Genomic DNA, 24,421 nt, shown 5'->3' with positions numbered 1-24,421 from the left:
TTGTTTTCTTGACTGGACTCAGTGACTTGCCTGGACGATTTTAGTGAGGCTGATTTTCCTTCGATGAAAACGTCCACCTTCTCCCCGCAGAGGGACAGCTGTGTGCCCCCCGCAGTTACCGGGGAGGGCGGTCTAGCAGGACCCTTCGCCAAGGTCTCTTTCTCTCTGCCCTGTGTCAGGCTCTCTGCCTCCGTGGCTTCAAGCAAACTGTGAGGCTCCAGTAATTACTGGTTAATGGCTGAGTGTTTTCCACCAGGCCCTGGGGCAGAGAGAGCTCCCCAGTTTGAATTTGCTGGATATCTTCAGGGCTATTTCCAGAGATTTGGAACGATGGTTTACAAAAGTATTTTTCACCAGTTATGTGTCCCACTGGGCGGGGTGAGGTGGGTTAGCAGTTCTCATGAGACCATCTGGAAAGGAAACCCTGCACTCACTGTATTCCAGCATCCTGAAGAGAAAATAAAGGTTATTTAGAACAAAATAGTGTGATTAAAAAAAAAACAAACAAAAAACAAAAAACGAAAACCTATTATGGGTTTCTTGTAGCATAACTCTTACAGCTGGGGACAAATGCTTTCCTGCGCTCCAGATTGGCCAAAACAGGACAAAACAAGGCAGACATGTTTCATTTCCAAGTACTGAGCCAACACCACCACCACAATCTATTGTGTTCCGTTGTGTTCTGGCCTGCACTTTATAAAAGTCTAAGTACATGTGTATATCTCTGTGTTTATTGAATAAGAAAGAAACTTTAAAGGTGGGGGTCTTTGTCCACACCGTATTTCAGTACTTCCCTTAAATATGGCAAACTTCTTTTTTTTTAAGATTGTCTAAAAAATGTTTTTTTAATGTTTATTTTTGAGAGAGAGCGAGCATGAGCAGGGCAGAGAGAGAGGGAGACACAGAATCCAAAGCAGGCTTTAGGCTCTGAGCTTTGGGCCTGATGTGGGCCTCGAACTCATGAATCATGAGGTCATGACCTGACGTAAAGTCAGACGCTTAGCCGGCTGAGTTCCCAGGCACCCCAATATGGCAAACTTCTTGAGATGGGGACACATTTTCTAATACTTAAATTTCTCAAAATCTTAGACTATGTAAATCAGGCTTTATTATTCCAATTACAATTGGGAATTTGAGACACATATGAGTGATGTCCTCTTATCCAACTTGGCGCCCTCAGTTGGACCCGTGGAGGGAGCAGGGCCAATATTGCTGGGGGGCAGGCAGGGCCCGGGCTCCTCAGGCACTGCGTCCACTCTGTGTCCCGGGGAAGGGCGGCTTCGCCCAGCTGCCATTGGCCGCTCCCCCAGCCCACACGTATAAAGCCCGTGTCCTCGCAGATGCTGGGTGCCTGCAGTCCTGCCTTGTTCTGCCAGTTGTCGGGGCTGGGGCCAAACAGAGAGATGGGTCACTGCCTGTTGCTGCTGCTGCTGGTCCTGTCCTCACAGCTGGGCTTCCTACAAGGTGAGTCCCTGGGGAGCACACGGGAGGGCAGTGAGGACGATGAGGATCGGGTGAGTGGCAGACTCCAGCTCCAGAGGTGACCTCTCTCTCTCTGACTCTCTGTCTGCCTGTCTCGTCATGACTCGACCCAACAGGGAAGGTTACCATGTGAGTTATCATCGAACTGGGGACATCTGGCTTTTGTAGGGATACATGTCTGTGTCTTTCTGCTCGTACCTTTGTCATAATTTCATCTAGTTCAACACTTTTTAGGCTGAGATGTGCTGGGACTCCCTTCCTTGAAAAGTTTAAGATTTTGATCGTTGGGTTATCCTGTGGAATCAGGACGGTCCCTCGCCCCAAACGTGGTTCAGATGTCCGGACACGTGATGCCACATCGCACCCAGAGGGCATGACAAGGCTTTTCACTTGCCACCTGAGGCTTTCTGGGGAGAGCAGGGCCCAAGTCCCACTGGTATCTCAATGGCCAAGGAGCAGGGAAGGGAGACTGGCTTGGGATTTGCATGGCACTTGGGAGAGGGCAGGGGAGGGTTCCAGGATGCAGTGAGGTCTGTATGGTTGGAACCTCCCGCCCGTGCCAATGCAGAAGCCCAGGACCCATGTGTGGGGCAGAAGGCGTGAACCCGGAGAGCTGTCAGCTATCAAACATCAAAAAATGGAGCCAGATATTTTATTAATGGGAACAAAATTTAGGGTTCAGTACCACTGTGGGACACTTAGATTGAATCATAAATTAGCCATTCAGAGGCTCGATCATTTTCCACAACTGCTCGCTGACAGGCGTTGCTGAAAGCAGTGTGGGTCTCATATCACCTTCGATGCAAAACTTCATTAGTTCAGCTATTGCCGCTGTGGGTGTCGGCATACAGACATATTAAAAGCCATTTATAGTTGACACACATACACACACACACACACACACACAGACTATGACAGTTGTTCAAACACAATTAAGATACAACTAATTTGTTTTGTAGTCACATTATCACCACAAAATAAATGAGTTTATGTTCAATGTAAATAGCAACACTGAATTTATCATAGCATTCACAGAGTCAGATGTTTTACCATCTACAGAATAGTGCCCACAGCTTTCATTTGATCCCGTGGATTGACTGAAACGTGCAATGGTCGCTGGCGGCATTTGTTTGCAATGTTCTCCATCTGCAGGTGGAATCAGCCTATTAAGAGTCCACGTTTCTTTTTTGGCACGTGCACTAGAAGACTCAGAATAAAAACCATGCCAAATTGAGGCGCCTGGATGGCTCAGTTGGTGAAGCATCCGACTCTTGACTGAGGCTCAGGACGTGATCTCAGGGTCGTGACATCCAGCCCTGCATCGGGCGCTGCCCTGTGCCTGGAGTCTGCTTAAGATTCTCTCTTTCCTTCCTCCCTCCCCCACTCACGCTCTCTCTCTCTCACCGTCAAAAAAAAAAAAATGCTGACTGAATTCTGACAACACTCATTCCATGAATGACAGGGCCAGACTGAATGTGTGCCTGCACTTCTAGAGGCTGCCTGCAGGGGGCAGTCCTGCTCACTATGATCTGACTGCGGGAGGAGGTAAGACCCCTCCACCTGCCCCACCTGAATCCACAGGTCACTGAGGTCCATGTGTGAGGACCGAGAGGGGCCAGGGAAGACGGTCACCTATGCCATCAGGATGCAGCACAGACACAATCATCACAGCTCACACTCGAGGAGCCTGAGACGCTGACCCTCAAGGGACACGCAGACACGGACACCTCCTGAGGGCTCCCTAGGTGAGACCCCAGGACAGGCCTCTGGATGACAGGTGTGAGTCAGGCAGCCACAAACAGCAGAGTGGTGGCCAATAGTCATTCTGCATTTTCTTCCCTTGCGCCTCTTGTTTGTCAAGGAAGCTATAACCCTGAACATAAAAGCACAGCTAACACTTTAAACCGCTTCTCCATTTCATTTTGCTGCTGCTGTCGTTGTGTGCTGAGTGCTGCGTAAGGCTAAGATTGGACCTGATGGCTCCTTGCTTTGGTCAAGTCATTCCCCGTATGAGAAAATTAGTCTCTCACATCTAATAAGGGAAGAGAATTCATTAGCCCAGTTGGGTCAAATGTCCGCCATGTTTACTGTCAACTCAGACCAGAGGAGAGAGTCTTGTAAGAATCACATGGTTTGGCCTTTGAGGAGGTGTGTCCACACCCACCCCCCAGCCCATGGCAAGTTGTGAGTCTGTGACAAAGCCGCGCTGTTGCCATCCTGAGATCATTAGCAGGTGACGACCAGTTAGAACCTGTCTTTTCTGAGGAGGGAAACCTCATGAGTAAAGGAAACTCCCAGTGGATGAAAATCCTGCCTCCATACAAGTGCCCGGGGTCATCAGAAGGCGTGGCTTAGCATCAGAGCGTCGTTAGCATCTCCTCGGGATGGACAGGAAACTGGATCAACGAATGCGTCACGTCACGGGTCCTCTGCCGAGCCTGACCGGAACTGGGCTGCCAGCTAATGACTCCGCTCCATCCCCAGCATCAGAACTCACGCATAATTTGCATGTGTACAGAGGAGCCCTGGGACAAGGAGGTTTGGGGGACAGGCTAGGGTCCTAATGATGAAAGAAGCCAGATAGACAGCAGTGGGATTTCTGACTGTCCAGCCCTTGTGGATGGATTTGAGTTGAACGGGCTCAGAGTCCGCCACCCCAAAATACATCAGGTGACAAAGGATTATTTTGAGCTGAAAGCAATTTCTGAGAAGCAGATACAAGAACAACTCTCTGCCCTCTAGGGAGGGCAGGAGGATGCTTGGTCACCAGGGGAGACCTTAGACACCAGCCCTGAGGAATCGACATAAGGATCTTTACTAAGCAGCCCTTCCATTCTTTTCCCCATATGGTTACCTTCCCATATTTGGCCGCCTGGGGAGGTATAAACCCCTTTTCTTTCATTTTGTCACTTCTGAACAGAGTAGTTCTTTGTTAAGATGCTGTAGGAGCGCCAGTGGCGATCATTCACTCGAGTTACTCATCACTGGCTATGCTCGTGCATACACGTGAGTGACGCTGGTGTCAACACACTCTGGTTTTCCTCTTCTTCTTCTTCCTTTTTTTTTTTTAAACGCACATGGTACAAAGAAATGTCAGGTTAAAAAAATAGTTTATTTAGGGGTGCCTGGGTGGCTTGCTCAGTTAAGCGTCTGACTCTTGGTTTTGGCTCAGGTCATGATCTCACGGTCCATGAGTTCAAGCCCGATAGTGGGCTCTGTGCTGACATCTTGGAGCCTGGAGCCTGCTTCAGATTCTGCGTCTCCCTCTCTCTCTCTCTGCCCCTCCCCCATTCGCACCCTTTCTCTCAACAATAAATAAACATTTAAAAAAAAATGGGGCACCTGGGTGGCTCAGTCGGTTAAGCGTCCGACTTCGGCTGAGGTTATGATCTCGCGGTTTGTGAGTTCGAGCCCTGCGTCGGGCTCTGTGCTGACAGCTCAGAGCCTGGAGCCTGCTTTGGATTCTGTGTCTCCCTCTTTCTCTGGCCCTCCCCCTCTCGAGCTCTGTCTGTTTGTCTCTCTCTCTCAAAAATAAAAAATAAACATTAAAAAAAAAAAAAGAGCTCAACTGACTGAGCCACCCAGATTCCCCTGGTTTTCCTCTTCTTGATCTGCCTTTCCCAGTGTAGCCACTGGCGGCATCCAAAGGTGTTCCTCCCTACGGAGTCCTGTGAGGAAAGGAGCCACAGGCAGAAGTGGAGAAGCTGTTTCAGGACAGTGTGTGAAGGGAAATCTGGGGACCAGCGCCTCTCCTGCCGGCTGGCTCTGTGGGGAAAAGGAGGACCCGACATCACTGGCAGGCACACTGGGGTTCCCAGGGTGGGGGACACAGCAAGAGAGCTCTGAGACCCCTGGAGCAGCACTGAGGAAACAGCGAGGACACAAAAAGAAAAAGACCACTGGGTGTCACGAGCAGGCTCCTGAGACGTGCTGGGCCCCAGTCTCCATGTGGGGGAGACCGAAACGGAGAGCACAGAATACCTGGTCAGGTCACAAATGTTTTACTTGTAATCAGTATATGGGGCTTTGTGGTCCTCATTTGCTGGGTTATTCTTTCCTTTGTAACAGAGGTCAAATGTGGGTGCAAATTAAGGCGTCTGATGGGGGGGCTAGTGGGGGGCAGGGTGGGGCTCAGGGGACGGAACCGGACTCCATCCACTGAGTTCATCAGACCATCCGGATCTTCTTTTGGGCACATGAGATTGCAAGATCACATTTCTTGCAATTTGTTTGGAGTCAAGGGACAGCAGAGTGTGGGAGAAATTGTGTACAACGCTTTGAGCTCCGGCCCTATGAATCTCCATGTTCATCTACCTTTCCGTAGAGACCTTGGAGACTATGTTAAAGACAGTAGCATAAAAACTTGAAAGGAGCTGGGATCCCTAAATAATCACCACCACCTCGTTGAACTGTGCCATGGGTGAGCATTCATTTTTTATTGTTTTAGGACACCGCCATTTCAGAGATTTTTGTCACAGCAGCCCACCTACACCAACTAATGCATCATTTATGGCCACCTCATTTCCTATCCTTTTCAGCATCTCAGGACTCTCCCTCTTCCTTCAGCTGGCTGCCTCCAGAACCACGCAGAATCACAAACCCCAGACCTTGCCTTTTTAAAGTGCAAATCAGTGTGGTCCTCGAAAGGAAGAAGGCACGCCTGGACCCACCTATGCCCACCACTCTTCACCCCGGTTTGATTTTAAAATATCCCCGTGGCATCTCATAACAAGGAAGAGAAAAGGTGGCTGGGCCTGACACAGACCTAGTTTGCGATTTCTCCCCGTATTCAGTGCACGTCGTCTTAAAGCTCATGAGAGTTGAAAGGTACGTTGAGTCAGCTTTATCCACCAGCTCAGGGCAAAGCTGGGCCCCGTCTTTAGAACTTGTTGCAGAAAGGTGAGTCATTACAACATCTCTCCTCCAAAGTAACAGCCGGATTAAAGAGCATCAAAGGGAAACACACACTGCTACAACCTTGGTATCCATATGAAAGGGTGTCATCTGCAGAAGGGCGGAGAAGAGGACAAATGAGACCCCGAAGCCTGGACTGCAGACCCACGGCTGTGGGGTTCAGCATGTCCGGTGACCAGTGTTCGTTAAATGTTGCTGAATGAACCAGTAGATCTTTGCATCAACAAGTGAATCAAGGAATGAGGAGAAAATAGAAACATCCTTCAAGGATGCCTGCTCTCTGCCTCCCGGGATTGAGATATTTGAGACGGAGCCCCCTAGTGTATCCTTCGTAGGCCAGCTCTGGGGGCTCTGTGTCCGAGGGTTCAATCCCTCCCCACACAGCAGCAGGCAGGAAGGGGTGAATAGAAAATGCCCTAATACCCTCTCCGCTCCCCGCCCCCGCCCATGTCTGCTTCTGGTAACACAACTCTCTACCACACTCAGGTCAGGGTCAGTGGGATTTTAACAGCCCTTCCAGTCACCCCAGGAGCTAACAGAAGATCCCGTCTTCTTCTCTTACAGGTACAGGCCCAATTAGGGGTCACTGGCAGCTGAGTACCTGAACCAGGTGACACAGCTTCACAAGCTTAGTGACAAAAGAAAATCAACCCCTGCCTATACTGCTGCTACTCCCAGGGTTCCTAAGGCCCCAGTTCCCTGGGTCCTAGAGTCACTTGCCTTGTCCTGGGGGCCCCAGCTCCATTGGCCATGAGGGATTCATACCACTCCCACCCCTGAATCTCCACTCCTAGCACTTAACTTCAGGCAAGAGTCACCCAGGTGACTTCTCAGGACCCACCTACCTTCGTAGACCTTCCTCAGGAAGCACCGCTGGCTGCCTTGAGTCTCGCAGACACTTTCCCCAGTCTCGCAAACCCCACTGGCATTGACTCGTGGGCACTGGAGACATGGTAGAGCTGGAAAGTCAAAATCCGCACGATGAGCCTCGGCCACCACTGCCTCCTGGCAGATCAGCAGGGAGCACACCTTCTGGGCCACACGCAGCCTGGACGGGGCTGGTTCCCGGGGCCTGAAGAGTTGGCTGAGAGCAGGGGATTTCTGGGTGCTTGGCACACCCCTGGGAGGAGGCATACGTGAGTACAGACAGGATCCTCCTCTACTCCCAGGGATGGAGGAGGATATGGGAGGGTCAGAAGGAGGGAAGGAGGCAAGTCAGGGAGGGCAGAGGAAAGGAGAAGAAAGGAAGGAAGAGGGAGGAGCTGCGGGTGTCACCGGCAGATGTCTCACCCGCAGCCCCAGCTCTTCACTCGTCTCCAGCCTTAGCATGGGCAGCTGCTTGCCCCGCCCTCACTCTGTAACTACGAGCGCCTGCTATGTGCGAGGCACTCTCGCCGATGTTGGGAACAGAGTGACAGGAGAGAGACATGAAACACGCATGTCACTTAGGCACTAAGTCAACAAATAAATAAGAGAAATGACTCACAGAGGACAAGGGAGAACTTCGGGTCCTGGTGACAGAGGAAGAACATGGTCCTGAGTGAACGTGACCTAGCGGGGTGGGAGGCAGTAGGGCTGTTTCCTCATCTGAGGGCTCAGAGGAGTGTTCGGAGGGGTCACTTAGCTCAAACATGAGCAACTGAAAGAAAGAAAAGCTGACTCTTTAAACACCTGGGAGATGTTGGGACACCAGTTCCAGGAAGACACATGGGCAAGTGCAAAGGCTCAGAGACAACATTGGTCTGGCCGGTTCTAGGAAGGAAAAAGGCAGCAGAGGGAGAGGAAGGGGGAAAGGTTGGCAGACTGGGGAAGTGAGACTGAAGGGGTCCCAGGGACCAGATGCAACGGGCTCTTCTTGGGGCTGCAGTGTCCGCTCGGGGGCCCCACCATCATGGTTGCTGTCTGTGTACAGGATGACTGGTCCCACATGGCCCCCAGCATGTTGGCCAAGTATCCAAGGACTCCTTTTCTTCTTGCCATTTTGATCCTGTTTTGCTGGTTTTTTTTCTGAATATCAATGAGCCTGATGCTGAGACCCCTTCACTGCCACAACGTCAAGCCGACACACGATCCTTTCTAACTCAAGGAGACCCCCCTATGTTACCAACTCCAGACATGGCTGCCTCAGCCTTGCATGAGTCCTCTTAAATTCTCAACTGACCAGCCTTGACCCACAGGGAGGGTTCTTTCTATGCCCCTATTCAGTAGGAAGAAGTTATAGAAGATGAGACCTTCTGTCCTCAGCAACCTTAATGATTTAAGGGTCAAGTTTGTTCAGGGGGCAAAATGATGGGAGAAAACAACATAAGCGGGACTTTGCTGTGGTTCACAGTCTCGGGCAGAATTCCTGAGGTTCCTGCAGCCACGTCAACGACTTCCTTTAGTGTTTTACCACCATAGCTTTGCTCTTGTTACTGTTAGTTCCCTCTGATAACCGTTGACAACCCCCATCCCCGAAAATATATATTAGCAATCACCTTGCAGACATATGGCCCAGCTGCTACACATTTGAAGGTCTTGTGACTAATGTTTTACGAGACAACAATAAAAGCAGCCTTATCTTAACAACAGCTAGTGCTCCAAGGTCCTGGACACCTTGTCTTTACCATGTACAAATTCCTTGGAGACTAGACTATCCTTCACTCCCTAACTAACAAGTACATATTCAATCACTTCTCACAATCCCAGGGCAGCTCTTTCTGCCCACAGGTCCTGTCCCTGTGCTATAACAAAAACACCTTTTTGCACCAAAAAAACAAAAACAAAAACCATAAACCAAAACCAAAAAACCCAACAAACCCAACTAGATGGGCCCTAAGTGGATTTCCCACACGTCGTACAAAGAAATTCTTTTAATGTTGATGAGTAAGTGCAATGTTGATTATGTGCCCTGCTAGTATTTCAGATATTTGGGGGTAAATAAAATGCATTACTAAAATTAACTTTACACATTTGTTATTTTTTGAACACGTCTACTCAGAAACTCGGAATTACATACATAGCGGTCCTTGGGACCACCGTCCGGGCCACCGTAAGAATTGGGATTTTACTCTACAAGAGGAGGCATTGTAGGGTTCAAAGTGGGGAGTGACATGAACGGTTTCTGTGTTGTGAGCATGATGTACTTTAAGGAGGAAAGCAGGAAAGAGGCCCTGGGCAGGTGAGAGATGGGGACACAGGAAGTGGGAGAGGAGCCACTGGTCGGGAGAGGAGCCACTGGTCAGCAAGGTCGCTGCAGTGGGCTTCGCCCAGCCTCGGGGCCTCAGCCTTCCCCTGCACATGATGACGGCTACTGCTGCACACACACAAGGACTCTGGGGGGCACACTCACCTTGCACACGGGGCTGCTGGGGTCTACAGAGACACGGCCCCTGGAGGCATCCCTCTCCCAAGAGCGGGCGGGGAATCAGTGGATAGACACTCCAACTGTCTCACACTTGGCTCTGGGATGGCTGGTGGCCTGAATCACACTGTCCTCCACAACGTCCTGACACAACTAGGCTCCACATGCCCACCATGAAGCCAGCTTGATGATGCGTCTTCTATCAGCTTCATCCCTTCCGTGCCTCACTTTCTCCCTCCCCTGATAGTATTTCCCGGGGTCACTTACGGGACAAATGATTTGTACTCATTTCTGTCCCTGAGAGTCAGCTTCTGAGGGAACACAAGTCAGGATGATGAATTTTCATTTACATGGAATGAGTGTTGTCAGAATTCAGTCAGCATTTTTTTTTTTGACGGTGAGAGAGAGAGAGCATGAGTGGGGGAGGGAGGAAGGAAAGAGAGAATCTTAAACAGGCTCCAGGCACAGGGCAGCGCCCGATGCAGGGCTGGATGTCACGACCCTGAGAACATGTCTTGAGCCTCAGTCAAGAGTCGGATGCTTCACCAACTGAGCCATCCAGGTGCCTCAATTTGGCATGGTTTTTATTCTGAGTCTTCTAGTGCACGTGCCAAAAAAGAAACGTGGACCCTTAATAGGCTGATTCCACCTGCAGATGGAGAACATTGCAAACAAATGCCGCCAGCGACCATTGCACGTTTCAGTCAATCCACGGGATCAAATGAAAGCTGTGGGCACTATTCTGTAGATGGTAAAACATCTGACTCTGTGAATGCTATGATAAATTCAGTGTTGCTATTTACATTGAACATAAACTCATTTATTTTGTGGTGATAATGTGACTACAAAACAAATTAGTTGTATCTTAATTGTGTTTGAACAACTGTCATAGTCTGTGTGTGTGTGTGTGTGTATGTGTGTCAACTATAAATGGCTTTTAATATGTCCGTATGCCGACACCCACAGCGGCAATAGCTGAACTAATGAAGTTTTGCATCGAAGGTGATATGAGACCCACACTGCTTTCAGCAACGCCTGTCAGCGAGCAGTTGTGGAAAATGATCGAGCCTCTGAATGGCTAATTTATGATTCAATCTAAGTGTCCCACAGTGGTACTGAACCCTAAATTTTGTTCCCATTAATAAAATATCTGGCTCCATTTTTTGATGTTTGATAGCTGACAGCTCTCCGGGTTCACGCCTTCTGCCCCACACATGGGTCCTGGGCTTCTGCATTGGCACGGGCGGGAGGTTCCAACCATACAGACCTCACTGCATCCTGGAACCCTCCCCTGCCCTCTCCCAAGTGCCATGTAAATCTCAAGCCAGTCTCCCTTCCCTGCTCCTTGGCCACTGAGATACCAGTGGGACTCGGGCCCTGCTCTCCCCAGAAAGCCTCAGGTGGCAAGTGAAAAGCCTTGTCATGCCCTCTGGGTGCGATGTGGCATCACGTGTCCGGACATCTGAACCACGTTTGGGGCGAGGGACCGTCCTGATTCCACAGGATAACCCAACGATCGAAATCTTAAACTTTTCAAGGAAGGGAGCCCCAGCACATCTCAGCCTGAAAAGTGTTGAACTAGATGAAATTATGACAAACAAAGGTACGAGCAGAAAGACACAGACATGTATCCCTACAAAAGCCAGATGTCCCCAGTTCGATGATAACTCACATGGTAACCTTCCCTGTTGGGTCGAGTCATGACGAGACAGGCAGACAGAGAGTCAGAGAGAGAGGTCACCTCTGGAGCTGGAGTCTGCCACTCACCCGATCCTCATCGTCCTCACTGCCCTCCCGTGTGCTCCCCAGGGACTCACCTTGTAGGAAGCCCAGCTGTGAGGACAGGACCAGCAGCAGCAGCAACAGGCAGTGACCCATCTCTCTGTTTGGCCCCAGCCCCGACAACTGGCAGAACAAGGCAGGACTGCAGGCGCCCAGCATCCTCGAGGACATGGGCTTTATACGTGTGGGCTGGGGGAGCGGCCAATAGCAGCTGGGCGAAGCCACCCTATCCCGGGACACAGAGTGGACACAGTGCCTGAGGAGCCCGGGCCCTGCCTGCCCCCCAGCAATACTGGCCCTGCTCCCTCCACGGGTCCAACTCAGGGCGCCGAGTTGGATAAGAGGACATCGCTCATTTCTATCTCAAATTCCCAGTCTCAAAATGGAATAATACAGCCTGCTTACATAACCTAAGAATTTGAGAAATTCAAGTGAATTAGGGAGTGAGTCCCCTTCTAAAGAAGTTTGCCGTATTTAAGAGAAGTGTTGAAGCACGGTATGAGTAAAGATACCTTTTAAAGATTCTTTCCTATTCAATAAAGACAGAAATAAACACATGCTTAGACTTTTGTAAAGTGCAGGCCAGAACACAATAGATTGTGGTAGTGGTGTTGACTCAGTTCTTGGAAATGAAACACATCTGCATTGTTTTGTCCTGTTTGGACAAACTGGTACAGAGGTAAGTATTTCTCCCCAAGTCTTTAAGTATTATGCTACAAGTAACCGGTAGTTGGTTTTTCTTTACTTTTTTTTTCTTTTTGTTTTTTAAATCTCACTCTTTTTTAAATTTTATTTTAAATGTTTCTTTTTGAGAGAGCCTGCATGAGCAGGGCAGGTGCAGAGAGAGAGGGGAAGGGAGGATCCAAAGCGGGCTCTGTGCTGACAGCAAAGAGCCCAATGTGGGGCTCAAACTCACCAACCATGAGATCATGACCTGAGCCGAAGTCAGACACTCAACCGAATCAGGCACCCATGCAGCCCCACTATTTCTCTCTCTTTTTTTTAATTTTTAATGTTTATTTTTATTTTTGAGACAGAGAAAGACAGAGCATGAATGGGGGAGGGGCAGAGAGAGGGAGACACAGAATCTGAAGTAGGCTCCAGGCTCTGAGCTGTTAGCAAGGAGCCCGACGCGGGGCTTGAACTCACGGAGTGTGACATCATGACCTGAGCCGAAGTCGGATGCTTAACCGATTGAGCCACCCAGGTGCCCATCACTATTCCTTTTTTAATAACATTTTCTTATCTCTTCAGGATGTTGGAATACGGTGAGTGCAGGGTTTCCATTCAAGATGGTGTCATGAGAACTGCTAACCCACCTAACCCCACCCAGTGAGACACTCCTAACTGGTGAAAAATACTTTTGTAAACCATCATTTCAGATCTCTGGAAATAGCCCTGAAGGCAACCAGCAAATTCAAACTGGGGAGCTCTCTCTGCCCCAGGGCGTGGTGGAAAACACTCAGCCATTAACCAGTAATTACTGGAGCCTCACAGTTTGCTTGAAGCCACGGAGGCAGAGAGAAAGAGACCTTGGGGAAGGGTCCTGCTAGACCGCCCTCCCGGGTAACTGTGGGGGGCACACAGCTGTCCCTCTGCAGGGAGAAGGTGGATGTTTTCATCGAAGGAAAATCAGCCTCACTAAAATCGTCCAGGCAAGTCACTGAGTCCAGTCAAGAAAACAACAACCAAAAGCCCTGGTTTTGGAGGTGGGGTGAAAGAGTGGGAATCGATACCCGGCACTGCAACAATAATTTACCTAAAGTATCCAGTTTCATCCAAAAACTTTGAGGCGTCAAAGCAACAGGCAAGTGTGACCCACTCGCAGCCAGGAAATGGTAACAGAATCCGTCTGCGATGAGGGTGTGGGGGAAATATGGTTCAAAGGGCTCAAACACTCAGTTCCAAGAAGACGGAGTTCTGAGGAACCAGTGTGGGCATGGTGACCATAGGGAACACTGTGCTGTGTACGTGCCATTTGCCGAGAGTGAATCTAACGTGTCCTCAGCACACACGCACAAGTGGTAACTGTGTGCAGTGATTACTTAGCTTGCTGTGGCGACCACTTCACAATATATGTCTGTGTGAAATCACTCCATGGAACCTCTTAAATACACGTCATTTTTATTGTCAATTATCCCTCAATGAAGCTGGAGAAGACAAACTTCTGAGACAGTCTGGTGTCACGTTTAACCAAGACGGCCGGGCAGCCCTCGTGGCCATGTTCAAGAACTAAAGGAAACTGACGCCTCATCAAACAGCAAACCAACAAGGAGATAGAAATTGTGAAAAAGAACCGAACGGACATTCTGGAGTCGGCTTACATGAAAAGCATCTTGCGAGGGGTCGCGGGTACATCTGACTGGTTGAAGAAGCAGTCAGAAATTCTCAAGAGGTCAATAGAGAGAGACTATGCAATCTGAGGAAAAGAGAGCAAAGCGTGAAACAAAATGAGTGGAGTGTCGGGGGTTGTGGGGTGCCATCAAGCCCGCACACAGATGTGTATTGGGGTTCAGGAGAGGAGAGAGAAAGGAGGGAAAAAGTATCCACAATAACAGGGGCTGAAAATGCCACGCAACTGGATGGAAAACGTTGATCCCCATCAGTGACAGAAGGTTTTATGTGTCAACTAGGTAGGCTGCATTTTGCGGTGACCGAGGCCAACATTAGTCCAGGTCCTACCGCAACGATATTTGCAGACGTGGACGGCTGACTTTGAGGAAGAGACATCACCCTCACTAATAAGAGTGCATCTCATCCAATCAGTTGCAGGCCTGAAGAGCAAAAGCAGTTTTCTGGAGAAGAAGAAATTCTGTCCAAGCCTGCAGCGTGGACCCTGCTTGAGTGTCCCGGCTGGAGGTGGCCCATCCTATACACGTGACTTGTCCACTCCCATGATTACATGAGTCCGTTTCTGAAAATAAATTATATATGTATATATATATATATATATATATACACACACACACACACACAAAGTACATATACACACATATAAAGAAACACATACACATGTTAAAAATCTTTATATATGTATATATATATATATATACACACACATATACATGCGTGCTAGTATACACACACGCGTGTGTATGTGTGTCTGCGAGTTTGTGTAGTGTATATAATAATAATATGTACTAAATACAGGACAGTAGATAGTATCCACACGGTGGCTCTCAAATGTGTCCATGTTCTAATCTCTGGAACCTGTCACTGTTAGCAAAGACGGGATCTACACTTGTCATTACGGCTCTGGAGATGGGGATATTAGACTGGATTTTCTGAGTGGGACTTGAGTAATCACAAGATTCCTTACAGAGGAAGACAGATCATCAGACAGCAGTGTTATTTATTTTTGAGAGAGAGAGAGAGAGAGACAGAGTGTGAGCTGGGGAGGAGACACAGAATCTGAAGCAGGCTCCAGGCTCAGAGCTGTCTGTACACTGCCCAATGCAGAGCTCGCACTTGTGAACCACGAGATCATGATCTGAGCCGAAGTCGGTCGCTTAAGCAACTGAGCCACCCAGAGCCCCCTTCATCCGTCAGTAGTGTTAGATGTGGTGATGGAAGGAAGGGGTTGGGATGACGTGACAGGGTCATAAGCTGAGGAATCCCAGCAGCCTCCAGGAGCTGAAAGAAACAAGGAAAGGGTTTTCTCTCAGAACTTCCGGAAGGATCCACCCCTGCCGACATCTCCATTTTAGCCCCACGAGACTCTCTGAACTCCAGAATACTAAGAAATAAATACGCGTTGCTTTAAACCACTAAGTCGTGGTGTTGATTTTCAGCAGCAACAGGAAACTAACGCAGATCTGCCTTGACTTCCGATGACATTACTTCCGGACAAACTCATCCTGAGTAGGAAAAATCCTAAGTCAAGAAAAAGGGCACTGAGCACACATCTAACCGGCTACCCATCATAGCTTAGCCTGGCCCACCTTAGACCACTCAGAACACTGACAGCAGCCCATGGTTGGGCAGAATCATCTACGCAGGCCTATTGTATGCGAGGGTGGTGAAGATCTCATGGATTGATTGGAGGGTGTCATGAAGGTGTAAACAGCATGGTTCCGGGGACAGAATGGTGTCCGAGTCCCTGTTTTTGGCTCTCCTGACAATGGGGCTGACTGGCACCGGGGCTTGCCGCCTTCACCCCTCAAGAGAGAGGGTCCCAATGCTTATCCCCACCCAGGGAAAGAGCCAAACGTACGATTCAAGTACAGTTAGTACCGAATGCGTATGCCTTCCACTGGGATGGTCTGCTCAGACCTTCTTGGCTTTAGGCTGAATGAATGAGGGACCCTTCTTTATCCCCAGACGTCAGTGCAAGTTCACACACACACACACACACACACACACACACACGCATACACGCACACCCACACACACATTCCTGCTGTCCTTCCTCCCCAGCCGATGCCTGCCAAGCCCCCCAGAGCAGTGAGGTCATTCCAGGAAGCTTTCTTATTTTCCATGTGCCCGAAGGGCTCTGGAAGATTCAGTAAGGATAATTACTTTCGCTGAGCATTTACCCAGGACCAGCCGCTGAGACAAGAGCTGGATGAGCATTTCCCTTTGCTCCCCCACTTCCGGTTCCCGAGGAGTCCTTACTCCCACTTTGTGCCTTTGAAGACTGAGGGTCAGCGATGTGGCCAGGCTCACAGCTGGTACCTCTCTCCCATACATGGGGTCTAGCGCTTGGCCACACAGCACCCGTGGGCCCTGCTCCGCACAGTCCCACGCGGTTCTGACTCCTCCGGGAAGGACCAGTCAGTCCCTGGAGCCGGTGGCCACCTCAGTAGAAATGGTTTGTCTCTAATCCCGGCACCACTTGGCTCCATGTCACCTTCTAGAAGTGTCTCTGGTGAAAGTCTCGGCTTCTGAGAGGCCTTCTTCGGGGCCCTGGTCTGGCTCCATGGCCGTATTGCCTTCAAAACCGTTATGGGTCCAATGGTTCTTCCTACACTCCGTGAAGTCACTCACGTGATTTCTGAAAGGCTCTGACAGGAAGACGGAGTGGACCCAGCTGCTCGGCTCAGCCCGAAGGGACACATTCCCTCGGAGCTTCTCCCGGACTCTGTCTGCAAAACCTGAGTCCAGGGGACCCTGCCGACTCCCGGGCCACGGTGCTTCCTTCCCCGGAGCAGAAGGTGGTGTGTGCCTCCTTCACCCCGTTGAGGAGGGAGGGGTCCCCGCTCCGCAGGTAGGAAGGTGGCCACAGCTCACCGTGTGGCAGGGGACAGGTGAGATGACAACACTTTTTCCGTCACATATTCTCGAGGCAAGGGGAGGAGGACGGCACTGCCCGCGGATCATGCCACACAGGACACGCCATGGAGGAGCCTAAGCGGGCTGCACATGGGTTTGTGGCCAGAGAGGGACTTGGAGGGCGGTTCTGTAGAAGGAAGAGGCAAGGTGACCCCTAGTTCACAGACAGGATGTGAGCGGGTCATAGGAATAATACCATGGCCGTCAGGGACCTGAAATCTGCCGCGTGGGGATGAGCAGGACGACAGCAGGTGCCCTAATGAGGGGCTGGCTCACTAGAACCTTCTCCACAGGACCAGAACGAGGTGGGAAATTTAGGGCTGGGTCGTCGAGGCTCCACACGACGTCGGGGCAGCACATGATACTGGACCTGAATTTAGGACTTACCCCAGAGGGGACCGAGGGCTACCTCCCTCCCAGAGTCTGCTTCTGGTACAGTGATTCATTCCCAGCATCACATGTGCGGGAGGCAGCGGGTGGGGGACAGTATTTCACGTCCTGAAAAGGAAAATCGGTGCTAATAACTTTCCTAAAACGAATCGGAGGAGGTGAGACACGACAACCCCTTGGCTGTGGGATGTACTCACAGATAAACTCCGGTTGTCACTGGGGATCGGGGCCTGGGGACAGAAGGTGGAATCACAGTCCCCTGGGCAGCTTGCGATCCTGACGGTATGTGGGGAACGCGTCTCACGATGTGAAATATGTGTGATTAGCCGAACGGGTGGGAGGTTCTGAGGTCATGAGAAGACCGTCTACGTGACCTACGCTGTGTCGCTCGCAGGAAGTGCAGGTGGCCGACGTGGGGACAGCTGCCCAGGGCAGGTGCTCCCCCCAGGCTCACAGCGTCGGGATTGCAAGTGAAGCTGGTAGACAGCAGGCTTTTCATCCGGGTCCCACACACACAACAGCATCTCCCGAAGACCAGCCAGCAGTGCTCCCGGGAGCTCCCGCCAGGCCTGGGTCTCTGCCCCGCCAGGGGCTCTGCCCGGCCCCTCTCCTCTCACTGGGGCATGGACACAAGCAGGCCACCGTGCCAGCCGGCTGCCGGGGGGCTGGAAAGCTCCCCTAGGACCTCTTTTCCTTTGGAGGACATCCAACTCAAGGACAAAACCATGTTGTGTCAGGACACCTGGCTGACCTCCTAAACTCTTGTCTTTCCTCTCTCCCCTTCCCACATAGCTTCCACTTTCTTCTAAGAAGCTTCCAGTCCCTTTTATTCGTGGCCTCAGGGAGGATTTTTGGCAAGCACAAACAGAAGTAGTTGGAGAACAACTTCGCCACTTGCTGGTTTCTCTGGAAGCCTGAAGCCCTTGGCAGGATTGCCCAGATGGAGGGGAGAGGCTGGATGCCTGGGGGTTTCTGGGAGATGGGGTCGTTTCGCCCACCTTGATTCTGGCAGCGCCTGCAGGAGCGGGTGACCTCACAGGGGGAAGGCTGGCATTTCATGCACAGAGGTGGCCCCTGATCCCCATGGATTTCAGATTCGGCCGGAACCAGTGAGGCCCCGGCATGAAACCGAATGGACCAGGTGCTTCAGCATGGGCATTTCTGCTGTCAGTTCACGCAAAAATTCATGAGCTGCACTGATGTGTCTCTTCTCCAGACCCTCCCCCCGAAGGAAATGAGAGGTGGGGGGAAGCCCCCAAATAACAGAGACGCAATTATTTACCACCCGGGTGGGTGGTGGTTGGGCATCAGAACAGAGATGACTTTAAGAGAATGAGAAGTGAGGCCATTTCTGGACCTCAGAGTCCAGTGCTAACAAATCCATTCTTTCTAGCCCTATGTTTCCTGCCCTGGTAAGATTTCAGAGGGCCCACAAAAATCACGTAAAGGAAAAGCAGAGTCAATTTCTGAGAAGTAACAGAATGGCTTCATGTGCTCTGGGAGGCTCCTCCTCACAGGGCCTCCTGAGGCCAGAGGGGTGGAGAGTCCGGGGGACAAAGAGCAGGAAGGGGACATGAATTTCCCCTTGGCTGAATCCGCCACTGCTGTGTCAGGGCGGACCTGAGGAGACTTCTGGGGAAGTCTCCACACTAGCCACAATCGGGGTGTTGGCTCAGGCTGCGGTGTGTGTGTATGTGGGTGGGGTGGGGGAGGCCAAACCCCAGGTGTGTCTGAGGGATTCGCCACTTGGGGCGCTTCCAATGTTTATGTGACAAGTGAGCCTCACCCGGGACAAGAGCATTTTTGATAGGATCTGAAACTGTGGCCGGACAGAGCCCGTCAGGGCGCATATTCTCAGAGGCTGCGCTGCCCTGAGCTTCATGTGGCCGCAGAGGGCAGGGCGTTCAGGACACTGGGTGCCAGCGTTGTCCCCCCGTCTCTCGCTAAGTTGCGACTGGCTGTTCCCTCCTTCTTGAAAACTCCTTCTGGGTATTGTAGCCTCCCCTCTCCTCTTCTACCTATCTGTGCCTTCCATCTCCCCCGGCCCAGAAAAGTGACAAAGTCAAAAATAATGTAGGAGGTATTGTCTCTCTCTCTCTCTCTCTCTTTTTTAAATGTTTATTTGTTTTGAGAGACAGAGAGAGACAGAGTGTGAGCAGGGAAGGGGCAGAGAGAGAGGGAGACACAGAATCTGAAGCAGGCTCCAGGCTCTGAGCTGTCAGCACAGAGCTCGACGTGGGGCTTGAACTCGGGCCTTGAGATCATGACCTGAGCTGAAGTCAGATGCTCAACCGACTGAGCCTCCCAGACACCCCTGTATGAGGAATTCCTACACGTGCGCAAGTCAACCCATAGGGCAACACCAGCATCCATTCAGCATTCCAGAAAAAAAAAATGGGAAGGATTTATCAAAGAAAAAACGTTTCTCATTTTCCTCAAGGGAGACATAAATCTTTAGTAGAAAGGGTCTAGCAAGCGTCAAGGAGGAAAATCAGCAGAAGACCACACCGCACCCACCTTTGTGAGACTCCAGCACCTATGACAGTATAAGGAAGGTACTAGGCCTTTCTAGAAAGAAGCAGAAATGGCAGGAAGAAATGGAACTGACGTCGTCTCTGTTAGGAGTAGTGCTGGACGCCAGAGACAACGGTGCCACATGCCTCCAGTTCTCACGGGTCTTCCTGGGTTTCAGATGACAGAGGAAAGATGTTTCTGCCTTTATTCAAACACACACTTAATTTTTTTAAAGATAGCTTAAATAAACAGAAATACGGAGGAGACTTTCAGCACTGTTAGTATGCTCAGAGATGATCATAGAAATTTATTATTTAATAGAAATTTGGAAGATTATATTTTAGCAAAGTCTATCAGATAAACAAATGAAAGGAAAAAAAGGAGGAAAGAAAAAGAAGGAAAGAGAAGGAAGGAAGGAAGGATGGAAGGAAGGAAGGAAGGAGGGAAGGGAGGGAGGGAGGAAGGAAGGAAAGAAGGAAGGAAGGAAGGAAGGAAGGAAGGAAGGAAGGAAGGAAGGTCACAGCAGCCTCTTGTCTGGTCTCCCTGCCTCCACCCCTGCCTCCTCCTCACCCTCCTCACCCCTGCCACAGTTTGTCCTGCACACCTGTAGGCAGAGTGCTCCTGATACATCATGGGCACATATTTTCTTCTGGGAATTTCTTTTTCAGAGTTTGTAGCTTGTTTACTGACAGTGTCGATGTAAAACCAAGGTCTCCTTAGTGTCCCTGTAAAAGCAAGCTGCTGTTTGGGAATTAACGTTTTAGTCCTGCATCTTGTTTGAATTGCCCGAGACAGTTAATGACTGACCATCATTTAATTTAACTTAGAAACACCTAAGGCTTAAGATTACCAAAAGATTTGGAGAAACTTTTTTTTTAAGTAACCTTTCCACAACTAGGTGCATCATTATTGCACTATCGGGCAACATACAAAATGGCCATATCCCTTCAAGTCCAGGGGAGGTCATCGAAGCGGACTGAGAAAGGGGACATTGGGTGGAAGAAAGAACGGGACTATAGTTGGCATGGACATCTAAGTGTGAATTCACGCGTTGCTGCTTAGTAGCGCGATAAAATCTTGTTAGTACATTCACTTCTCTGGTCAGGTTCCTCACCTTTAGAATGGTGAAGCCAATGTCCGTCTTGGAGCGGAGTACCCAATGACATGACATGGGTTGACATCCAAACAACCAGCATAGTGCCTGGCCGCACACAGCAGGTGGCCATTGTGCATTCGCTTCATTAATTACATATTCTAAGCTTCAGGATCGTGTTTGGCACAGAGCAGGCACTCAGAAATGCTCTCTCAGACGTGGAGAAAGTTTTTAAAAGTTCACCGAAGAACTTTTCATGCTATTTCTACCTACCTAGTCTACTGGTTCTTAATTTTTATGTTTACGACAACTTCGCGCGACATCAGACACAGTGAGCCATCATTCCCAGCTGTCTTTCTGGCTGACAAATTTGCGAGAAGAACATGAGCCTATTTGACCAGGTAGAACAGAAGTGCTGTCTCTGCAGGATCCTTCATGCTGGAAAGTCTGAAGACAAGTCTGCCTCTTTTAATGAAACCAAAGTGAAACTTGCTTTTATTTGCCAAAGATTATCCCAGAGCATATGACCCTGAGAAGTAATGGGGTTATCCGATGACTGTTTTGAGAAGTTCTATGAATACTTAATTTAGGGGTGTGCGTGTGCTTGATTTTCTTTACAGCAATTACATAGAGATCTTTTACAATGAATTTTGGCCATACGATCCGGAGGTAGAAAACACCACACATACACAACGCGCGTGTATAGACCATACCGACAGAGGAAACAGAGACCTTCCAGACGCCATACACTTAGGATTTCCCAGTAGCCCACATTCCAAACGGAGTTCCCACTTCTGGTTTAATCACCACCCTGAAGTTTGTCTACCATTTACATCTCAGAGGCCCAGGCAAGAAGGCAAGTTACAAGCCCTTGAGGGGAAATAGGGGAGGTGTGGGGATGGGTAAAAAGGCACGGGTGAACTTTGGCTTACCTCTAGAGCTGCATTCTAGGGTTGCAAAGATTTGCAAGATGAGGACAGTTACTCCCAATTCCTCAAGGCATTGGGTTGCCACTTAAAAGGCTATCCTGGGTTGAGCCACCTTGTAAGTGCGTTATCTTTTTAAGTAAATACATTCAGGAAGGTTGCAGAGGTTTTTGAGGTTTCTGTGTCCCTCTGGGTACATAGTTCCATTGTAGTTTCAGGGAGGAGGCATCAAAAACATTGTTTTAGTTCTTTGACGCTGTGCAATCTGGCCAATTTCTGATCGCAGAGCTACTCTGTAGTCTATAGGCAGGACAAACAGGAAGTGTTGCGGGCAGTGTTTAACAGCCATTATCTGTGTATTTCACTGGTGTTTTGCAAAAACTCTTTCATGGAAGCTATTTTGGAATTTGCAGCGAGGCCTGTTGGGGGCTTTTGCGTGCCAATGAAAATAGGTATCCCATCCTGTGTGTTTACTTTGAATCCCGTCTTTCAAGTGCTCCTCCTACATTTTCTCATCTAATTTAAAGTTCCTCCTTATGGCCGTTGCCATTATCCTGAAGGCCCCCGCAGTTGGACAGGACGCTGAGCCACAGATTCAGCTCAACCCACTTTTCTCTCTGGTTATATCTTTTCCTGAATGGGTGTGGAGCACCGTTTTGGGGACCCTTCCTGGGATGCCTCCCAAAACGAGTTCTCAGGCCACAGTACATGGCGTCATTTTGGTAGATATTTATAGCTTCCAGGACTTACAGTTTGGAGACATAAATTAAGCAGGTGTGCCCGGAGAAGGCACATGTGAGTCTTTAGAGTTAAGCATCCACTTAGGGAACCTCTGTGTTTCTGTGTTTTCTGTGTTTTCTGTGTTTTCCATGCACCTCCCTGCTCGGACGTCCTCTAGACGTCGGGGTGGGGCGGTGCCCTCCTGCCCAATCTGACTGGTGCCACGACCAGCTCATCCCAACGCAGGAGTCTTTGGGTTTGGTGTCAAGTGGTCTGAAGCTCTAAGTGCTCACCCAAAGCCCACCAATTTTCGTGGCTCTTTGGCCTCCAAGAGCCCCATTAGTGGGAGCCTTTATCTCCACCAACAGGGACAGACAGGTGCACCTGCATCTATGGGCAGTAACAGAGAACGTACTGGGTCCTGGCTGGGAGACGGCGCGTGTGCACCACCCCCAATCCCCATGGGCCTTGGACTGGGGAAAGGACCAAACCAGCAGACGGGCCCCATCCACGTGGTCCGGGTACCGCTCCCCGCCACTGACAGTTCCCCTGGGGTCTTGGGACAGGCTTAAGGGCTGGGGGTTTTCCACCGAAAACCTGGCAAACGTGGTCTGAAAGGGTAGGGGCTCAGCTCAGGGCAGATCCTCCTGCCAGCTCAGGCGGGCTCCAGGCACAATGGATCCTGAAAATGTCTGTGAAAACTAATGTGAAAAGTAGCTTCGTGTTAGAACCAGGTGTCTATTCCTACATAACTGGAAATACCAAATTCTTAATGCCATCCCTTGGACACAAGGGAATGGGATCAGTGTCTCAATCCCATTCCTTCTGTGCAATTATCTGTGCAATATGAAGCCCCTGGACGAGGTCCCATGAGCCTCCAATGGAAGCCACAGGTGCTACTTGTGCCCAAGTCGCCGCTTTTCACTTTCAAGTCGGGCACTGAGTTACAGAAACTGTATTTCTTATCTGGTACCACCATTTGTAGCTTCCATTTTCCACTCAGTTTTGCAGTCAAGAGAAGCAAAATGCACACTTTGCAAATACTGACTCTGAGATCACTGCTGAGACCAAGCCTCCCAAATCAGGGCAGGAGGAGCCGGTCGGTGGCGCCCCCTCGTGACGAGTGGGAACACGCACACGTCAGCGTCTGCACCAAAGCCTGGCCCAGCCTGTGAGGGCAGGTCAGAGAGCCCGCACTTAATGCTGAAAGTACAGATGGATGGGGAGTACAGATAGGGCCGGACAGGGCTGCCTGTGTGTCAGCTTAGAGCCTGGCTTCAGCAGCAGTGGCCTGAGAAGCTTAAGAACAATTCGGTCAGAACTGGGCTCTGAGCTCGTCCCGCGGTGACAACGATCAGACCCTGTCCTGTCCGCCCTCACACACATTGTACCTCAGGTTCGCAGACAGCCTTCCAAGTAGGCTTCCGTCTCCTGATAAAACGCCTTTGGGGGAGACCTGAGACGCTGGCAGAGGCGTGTGTTACAGATGAATCACATGAACACAATCATGTAACGGACACAAACAGTATCACTGAAAACACTGACTTTGAGAACCCTGTCTTTAGAGGGATTGACGTCCCTGCTGAAGAGGAAGAAGAAAAGGCACCTTCAATCGTATCCATTCCTAAAGCTGAGACCTTTGTTTTGGTAGGGAGATGGCTGAGTGGGTAAATGTGGGAGGTAGGACCAGGGTGAGCCAGAGGGGAAGGGAAGGAAACTGTTCCTCCTCGTCCTAGGAGCCAGCCTCTGGTCAGGTTGTGGTTACAGGGCTCAAGAGCACAGAGGGGGGAGGGAGGAGGCGAGAGGAGTGCCCAGGGAGCTGCACCTTGCTGTGTACAACTCCTCTGTTAAATCCTAGACCCTTGAAACCCCCTGTGTGCACAAATGCCCTCTACTGCGGTGAAGGTCAGGGGGTGAAACTCAGAAAAGGGTCTACTTTCCTGGTGGGGGTGGGGAGGGCTCAGGCACGAGGGAAGCCGTGGGAGA

The 24,421-nt window shown here is 50.2% G+C and overlaps 1 protein-coding gene across 1 annotated transcript; it reads right to left on the bottom strand.

Annotated features, from left to right (window-relative positions):
* Nucleotides 1–5,593: 5,593 nt before the first annotated feature.
* On the bottom strand, nucleotides 5,594–7,774 carry LOC113597314 (secreted protein of Ly-6 domain 1-like). Its single transcript, XM_053202638.1, has 2 exons — nucleotides 7,242–7,774; nucleotides 5,594–6,486 (listed from the first exon to the last, which is right to left on the bottom strand). Exons 1-2 carry the CDS (start codon nucleotides 7,528–7,530, stop codon nucleotides 6,362–6,364), a joined length of 414 nt encoding a protein of 137 aa, XP_053058613.1. The 5' UTR covers nucleotides 7,531–7,774; the 3' UTR covers nucleotides 5,594–6,361.
* Nucleotides 7,775–24,421: the final 16,647 nt, after the last annotated feature.

The sequence above is a fragment of the Acinonyx jubatus genome, chromosome D1 (assembly GCF_027475565.1).
Source record: "Acinonyx jubatus isolate Ajub_Pintada_27869175 chromosome D1, VMU_Ajub_asm_v1.0, whole genome shotgun sequence".
NCBI lineage: Eukaryota > Metazoa > Chordata > Mammalia > Carnivora > Felidae > Acinonyx > Acinonyx jubatus.
Note: the sequence above shows the minus strand (reverse complement) of the source record. Positions and strands in the feature narration are given on the sequence as shown.

Bases quoted from the DNA above. Each gene is read 5' to 3' on its own strand.
- LOC113597314 (XM_053202638.1), bottom strand. From the start codon at position 7,530: ATGCCTCCTCCCAGGGGTGTGCCAAGCACCCAGAAATCCCCTGCTCTC. The intron at 6,487-7,241 runs GTAGGTGGGTCC...GCCCTTCTGCAG, and splicing joins CCTGAGGAAGGTCTACGAAG to ATGACACCCTTTCATATGGA.